Source organism: Apis dorsata, unplaced genomic scaffold, assembly GCF_000469605.1.
Source record: "Apis dorsata unplaced genomic scaffold, Apis dorsata 1.3 scaffold_117, whole genome shotgun sequence".
NCBI lineage: Eukaryota > Metazoa > Arthropoda > Insecta > Hymenoptera > Apidae > Apis > Apis dorsata.
This window is the reverse complement of record NW_006263411.1, coordinates 798,725-806,597: the sequence shown is the minus strand read 5'-3', so window position 1 is coordinate 806,597 and position 7,873 is coordinate 798,725. Positions and strand designations below refer to the sequence as shown.

At 29.0% G+C, this 7,873-nt stretch overlaps 1 protein-coding gene across 1 annotated transcript; it reads left to right on the top strand.

Annotated features, from left to right (window-relative positions):
• Nucleotides 1-1,665: 1,665 nt before the first annotated feature.
• Nucleotides 1,666-6,427, top strand: LOC102679822 (glutamine-rich protein 2-like; the record flags this gene model as incomplete). Its single annotated transcript, XM_031508986.1, has 8 exons — nt 1,666-1,824; nt 2,069-2,230; nt 2,819-3,188; nt 3,861-4,420; nt 4,598-4,702; nt 4,814-5,079; nt 5,165-5,413; nt 5,905-6,427. Coding segments are annotated over 8 exons (2,199 nt in total), but the record flags the coding sequence as incomplete, so codon positions are not given.
• Nucleotides 6,428-7,873: the final 1,446 nt, after the last annotated feature.

The following is a 7,873-nucleotide window of genomic DNA, read 5'->3' as shown; positions in this document are numbered from 1 at the left end:
AAAATATTGATGTATATACGAAGTAATGTATTTGTGTTTTATGTAGAGTTGTATAGAATTAAGATTTAATTCAATTTTTACTTTCAGATTTAACTTCTCCATATTTCTTGAGATTCACAGCAATCTCCCAGAGTTGGTAAGACCTAGAAATCATTATTAATTACTGTTATATGTTTATTCATTTTTTCATCTAGTGATTAATTTTTAATCTCTTATATTTGGTGCATTTATAGAATTAAAAAAGAATTTTAAAGTATATGGATTATACGTCTATGCTAATGTAATTGCAGGAATGTTTCGTTTTTTCGCCGTAAGATGGCAATAAAGATCAGTCCCGTCATGTGGCGCCATCTGTAGAGTGATTTCTTTCCGCTGATCTTCTATCCTTCTTTTGCTAGTTTCTTTCTTTTTCTAGGTTAGTTTCTGTGGTAGTCTGGAGATGGCGCAGGATGTTCGTTTTTTATGCTATTTTGGTTCTTTTTTCATTATTTATTCTTCTTATCTATTCCTATGCGATTATACATAGGATATTTACAAGAAAATAAATGAAAATCGTCAATATCACAATGATATGTTTATGTGACATTAAAAAGATAGAATTAGAAGAAGGGTTACCGTAAAATCAAAAACACATCTTTATTATGTTTCTGTTTTATGAATATTTTGAAAAATTGTTAGGGTGAAGAAAAATGACGGCGAATGATGTGGCCAGTCTACAAGTTTCTTTACCTCAAATGTTAGATTTAGCATTGGGGACTCCAGAAGTAAATAAAATTAATTTCTTTTCCTTTGTATACGCAAAATAATTATTCACGAAATGAGAGATAAGAAATACTTTAACGACAGGTACATCGTTTTACGTTCGCGTTTAGGTTGGAGCAGTAAATTTAAATATTCTTCATAACTTCCTTCATATTCTATTACATCACATAAATTTAAAATCGACTAAGGTCGAGTATCGTGGTGACGATGCAAAACGAATCAAGGTAAAATAATGCTCTTATTGATTCTATATTTAATTAAAAATTTATTTAAATGACAATAAATATATTACAAAATTTTGATTTATTCATAGACATTGGTAACTTCTCTAAAAGAGGGTCCTTCGCTTTATCTTCAAGAATATAGTATTATCGATGATAAAGATGTAGAGCAAAAACGAGTTCATCCTGATGTAGGTGTAAGAGTAGATGTGATTGAAGGTAAGAAAATATTTTGATGATCTTATCACATTAAAAGAAAAAAGAAAACAAAACTATAATTAACACTTTATGAGAATCATTTTAATTTTTGAAAAATCAAATAACAATTATATACATTTTGATGCTAAATTTTAAAATTTAGAATTTTTAGAAATTGAAAATAATTGATTTATCTTTTGTTTAATGTTTAAAAATCATTATTCTTAAATATATTTAGAAAATTTCACAATTTAATACTGTATTTTTAATAAAGATGTAAAATAATCAATTGCGCGAAATTTCTACTTAAAAAAAGATATTATTTAGATATCATACTAATGAAATTTTAAAAAAATATATAATATAAAATTAGCGAATAAGAATTAGTAAGTCATAAAATTCAATTTTGAAAATTATTCAATTCTTAAAAATTATTTAAGATTAAAATTAAACAAATTTTTTTTTATTAAACTTTTTATATTCTAAATCTGAAGAAAAGGATGAAGATTTAAAGAAGACAGAAGGTATAAGACAAAAAATTGGTCCTGGAAAAGATGAAGAAGTGGAAACAATCATCTACATCGAACCGATCGTTGATGGTGCAATCCCTAGTGCTTTAGCTTTTAAACAGCTCGAACAAAATGTAAAAAATTTGATCTTTATATAAATTCAAATAATCCTTTCTTCATCATCTATCTTTTATTATATTATTCTTTCCTTTTCTTTTCTTTTCGAAATTCTAAATTGCTAAAACATATTGTCATTCCCCAGTTCTTTCTTCATTGAAATAAATAATAACGAAATAAATAATCACACGTGAAAAAAATATTGGAATCGCACAAAATTGTACGATTATTCGTTATTTCATTCAAAATATTTATATATAGATGAGCGATCTGCAACAACAGTTCCAAGCACTGGAAGAATTAGCGAAGACACCAGAACTTATCGAGCGTTTAAAAGGCAAAATCACGGATCCCTTGACCGATGTTTGGCAAATTATTAACATCACCAAAAGATTAGACGCTAGTGAACAAGGTATTGATAAGGTATAACTTGATTGCTTCAATCATTATTTAATAAATGTGAATAATTTATTCGATGCGTCTATTATTTATTATTATTATTTAAAAATTTTAGATTTGAATTAATCTTAAATAATTATTAGAAAATTTATAATTCTCCATTATTTCATTACGTTTCAAATTCTAGAAAAATTGAATTTCATTCATCAATTGAAATAAATAAAATAAATAAAATAATCTAGACTCTTCAAACTCTACATCAAAAAATTAAAATTAATTTCTGGAATTTAATTAAGTCAATATAATAATAATAATAATATTAATAATAATAATAATAATAATAATAATAATAATAATAATAATATTAATAATAATAATAATAATAATAATAATAATAATAATAATAATAATAATAATAATAATAGCATCATATAAATCGCAGAGAAGATAGAAACTATTTATTCTTACTGACATGCATAAACTAGATAAAATTTTATAAATCAAAATAAAATTTTCTATCCTTCTCAATTTTAAAATCGTTCTTCGAAATCTCTTCATTTTTCACAAAACTCAAAGAGAATGGAATTACACGTATATATATTCAATTTTTAGTTAACGAAAATGGTACAAGACGTAATGAAAGGTGACATAAGCCTAGCGACAACCGAGATATCGAAGTTGGAAGAAAAAATAACGCATTTGGAAAGCTCTTTAAACAATTTGGAAAATGTCGTTAAGAATTTGCAAGTGCTCGCAAGCGAATATGCCGCAGAGATGGAACAAGAAATCGAAAAAGAGATAATGGAAGGTGTACCGGAGGAGCCTCATCCACCGGCGGCTCAACGAATTTCGTTAAGCGAGCTCCTGGGTGGAATAGATATAAAAGAAATGCACAAAGACGTGGCTACGTTGCAGGAGGAGGTTAATCAAATAAAGAATGATTTGAAGAATTTAGAGAACGAGTTCGGCCAAACAAAAGATGGTAATGAATTATAGTTAAATAATATACAATGATACAAATGAATAATAATATAAATAAGCATAGGTTTAATAAATATTTAACAGTTGACAGTTTTGGACAATTGATATATTTTAATTTTTAATTTTTATTGCATCAAGATTTGTAAACTATTAGATAGATTTGTAAACTATTAGATAAATTTGTGAATTTAAAGAAATATTAATCTTAAATATTAATATTAAATTAAAGAAAGATATAAAACAAAATTTTTCAAGAATAAATTTTTATCTTATTTCTACTTATCTAAATTTTCATAATATTGAAATATTTATTTTGATTATTTTATTTTAATATTTTCGACAAATAATTAATTTTAATTTTTAATCGTTGTAAATACATTTTTGGTAATTTTAAAATTATTTTCTTTGACAGTTTTATAACTCTTTTCTTTTTTTTAACACCAGAATTTATTGTATCAAATCAAAAATATTTCAATTTTGTCCAATCTTATGAATCATCGAATTACAATTTTATTCAAAATATTTCTTGGCAACTAAATGAAGAAACATTTTTCTAAATAAAATTTAATAAATAACAAGGATAATCAATGACTATGAAACTCGTTGTGATTATTTATATACACTCGTGTTTACGATATTTCATAATTAATTTGCAAAAAAAATATTTTTACAGAATTCGTCACTAAACTAGATAAAAAACAAAAAACTATGCAAACACTGAAGGAGCAGCTCGAAGAAGTAGCGCAAGAAGCTAAGAAAAAAATAGAGATTGCAACTGAAATAAAAGCAATGGAAAAAGAGTCTAAAGGAGAAGAATTTAAGGAAACGCCTAAAGAAACGCCTAAAGAAACGCCTAAGGAAACGCCTAAGGAAACACCTAAGGAAACACCTAAGGAAACACCTAAGGAAACACCTAAGGAAACGGCTAGGGAAACACCTAAGGAAACGCCTAAGGAAACACCTAAGGGAACCCCTACAAATTCCCCAAAACCAGTGAAAGAGGAAAAAGGGGTAAATTCGGAGGAATTGGAGGCCGTGAAAGTACGAATCTCAAAATTAGAAAAGGATGTGATGAACTTGCACGAGAAAGTAGAGAGTACACAAATAATCGAGGCTGGCAATCTCGAGAATTTGGCGTCCAAGGTTCAGGAAATGCAAGCTGATGTGGAGAAATTGACCCAAACTACAGATAATTTGATGGATGAACGCGAAACTCGCGAGATGAATTTCAACGTTAGTATCTTTGATCACCTATTAATCATTTTAAAAAACTTTTTTCCTTTTATTTGTTGCGTTATTAATTTTCTATTGACGTTACGTATGTTTGTAATATTTAAAGCATATTTAATGTATATATATTTTTTTAATTTTGATTCCACGATTTTTAAATAAATTTTGTGATATTACCAGGCGTTACTAGAGCAAGTAGAACTTTTGAAAACGATTAAAGCTGATAGAGAAGATTTGGAGGAGGCGCTTGCCGAGAAAGCTGATGCCCAGGCGATACACAGAAAGGTTTTTCTAAATTTTTATAATTAAAAATAATTGAACGAATTTAAAAGTATTCGAGCAAGCCAATAAGAAAAAGTGATTCTTTTTTTTTTTTATTAAATTTATTCGTTATAGGTGTCTTACGACCAATTCGATGCGGCTTGCGATGATCTCGCTCACGGTCTCGAGGACGCGATCAATAAATTAGGGCAACAGGAAATGATATTGCAACAAGCTCTAGACGAAGTGCAAAAGGAGATCGAGGGTAAAGTAGACAAGATCGAGATATCTCCGTTGAAGGAGTTCGTGAACCAGCGACTGAAGGTGCTTCAAGATAAGCTGAAGAAGGTAGCGGAAGCGAGAGAGGAAATCGAAGCTGCTGGAACGAAAAAGTTGCTTAGGTAAGAAGAAAATTTCTAAGTCGAAAAGTTTATTCATGTTTCCACTCATGATGACATATATTTCCAATTATTTTTTCCATCCTAGGGATGTTCAATGCATATCCTGTGACAAAGATGTGGTCATGAGAATGGATGGCGTTCCCAGATTTAAAGTAGAAACATTACCATGCACTACAAGCATGAAGCCATATCTGACCTACGAGTTGGATCAAGTTAGAAAGCAGCACAGAAAATTGCCCCATAGCAGAAATATGATTCAATTCGAGGCAGCTATTCAAGAAGAAGCAAAGAAACAGAGGAGTGCAAGAGCAGAGGCTCTTGTAAAGACTCCTAGGTATATATATATGATTTGGCTTATTATAATCTCAAATATCTAATGTTTAAGATTCAATTTTCTTTTTTAAATTAATCTCTGTTAATCTCTATTGTTGATAGAAAAATGAATTTCTTTTGGATAAGGAAATTTTTGAATAATGGAACACAGACTTTTAAATCAATTATTCTATATTTTAAACAAATTTATTTAAAACAATATTATACACTTCTCCCAATTTCTAGTTCCTTAAATATTTTCTTTTTCGTTTGTATCAATGTAAAGTCCAATTTCAAATTAAATCTCCATTATTGTACCACCAAAAGACATATTTTTACATACGTTTATATCGTTGTGAAAAATATATATAATGTACAGTTATATAATAATATAATAATAACGATTCAGTTATTACAGCATTGGAATAACAGAGGTTCTATAATAAAAGAAAAATAGATTAAAAAAATAAGTGAAACTGAATTAATTTCATTGAAAACATTCTTAACTGTTAGAGATCATCTATGCAATCGATACTGCGGCGGTAGTCACACGATTACGACTCCACAGCAGAGAGTAATGCGAGTGGGCCATTTCCTCACTCAGTGGGGGCCGGAAATAATTCAGCTGACTGAAGGGATGATAAAGGGAACGGATGGTAGAATGTACAAAAGTCGGCGTATGCCAGAAAAAATCGATGTTTGTGGGCCTACATACTGCGACTTGCCATCGGTAATAGTTCATTATCCATGCACTTTCCAGCTTCGAAAGATAACGGAAGATAATTGGATTTCAGGACAGACAGTCGGCGATTTCCGTGAACTCCTCTATACCACCGCATAAACTGCCTCCTGAGAAAATGATGTCTCCTACCACAAGTAGAACGAATAGACATTTTTATTTTGTTTTCTTTCAAAACAATTTTCTTATTACATCTATTATATGTGAATCCGTGCATTTAAATATAAAATATTCCGTTGCTGTATTTTTTTATTTTCTTATGTATATTTTAACAATGGAAAGGAGTAAAGAGGTTCATTCTAAATAAAGATGAAAACATTTTTGCGCGAAAAAAAATTCATCTTTTGAACAAATTATAATAACACTGATATAATTTCGAAAGGGGGAAAACGAAACGTGCCTATGAAGAGGAGACCTCGGGAAATGGCCAAAGAAGTGATAGAAGAGGTAAATAAATTGGAAAGTTTAAAAAAAATAGATTTTACAATAGGAACAAAGAAAAATAAGATAAATAGAATACTTTACATCATACGCTACATATTATTCTATGTCTTCTATTATGTAGCCTTGAACTTTTGACTATGAGAATATTTAGCATATTAATCCGATACAAAAAAGATGTCTCATTCACAGAATCAATATTTCAACCATTGTTGACAAAATATTTCAACGATTGTTTTTTTCATTTGTAGACATTATTTAAGAGAAATATTGATCCATCCATCCATTTCACTTCTTAATAAATGAAAATAATATTTAAATTGTTTCATTTATAGCTTGCAGAAACAACTGCAACGGAGGGAGATGATCAAGAGTCCATTGGTCCAATCGATGCATTGATGTCCGATCGTATTATTCGTTACACGGATGACGATGAGATTGGGGAGCAAGATCTTTAAATAGAAATCTGAATAAACATCTAAATACATTTTCCATGAAATCATTGATTCAAAATTTTTTAATCATCTTATCATAATCTGAAGCAAATTGTGATCATCTGAATAATATAAGGTATAGTATAATAAAAATATAAAAAAATATAAAATATCGAAGAAACTACACACATATATCTAAATCTGTTTATTAATTTCTATAAGAAAAAAATTGAAAAAATTGAAATTATCGAAATCTAAGACATCTTCTCCTTTTCATTCGCATATAATAAATTTATTAATAAATATCAACAAATAATCGATAGATTAGGAAAACAAAAAACTAGTGTTTTATTAAATGTTTTATTATTAAGAGGGAATTTCGGAGTACACAAGACTATCTAGTGAAGTCGATTTGGAACATCGGTGGTCTGCTAGAAATAAAAATACCACGCATCATAATGACCACACTAGATCGCTTTTCGTTTATTGCACATCACACACCGTTCGAAAACCGTTTACATAAAGGGTGTACACAGCGCTCGAATAGTCTCTTATAATAATATTGGACTCGTCCTCCATTTTCCATTCGATCATTTCCCCATCTTGACGTTCGATCACACCTTCCTACAAACGACTATGCGCTAGTGTTTCTTGTAATAATAATACAATATTTATGTATACGTGTAATGATGTATACATTTGGGGCTAGATTCTACTTCATATAAATTTCAAGGTACAGGAAGTATCTACAAGTATCTACCACATAATTTACGACTGCCTTATTCTTGTGTTTTTTTTTCTTTTTTTTTTTTCTTTTTTTCCTCCCCTTTTATTCATTTTGGTGAACGGCGTTTTTTTTTTCTTTAAT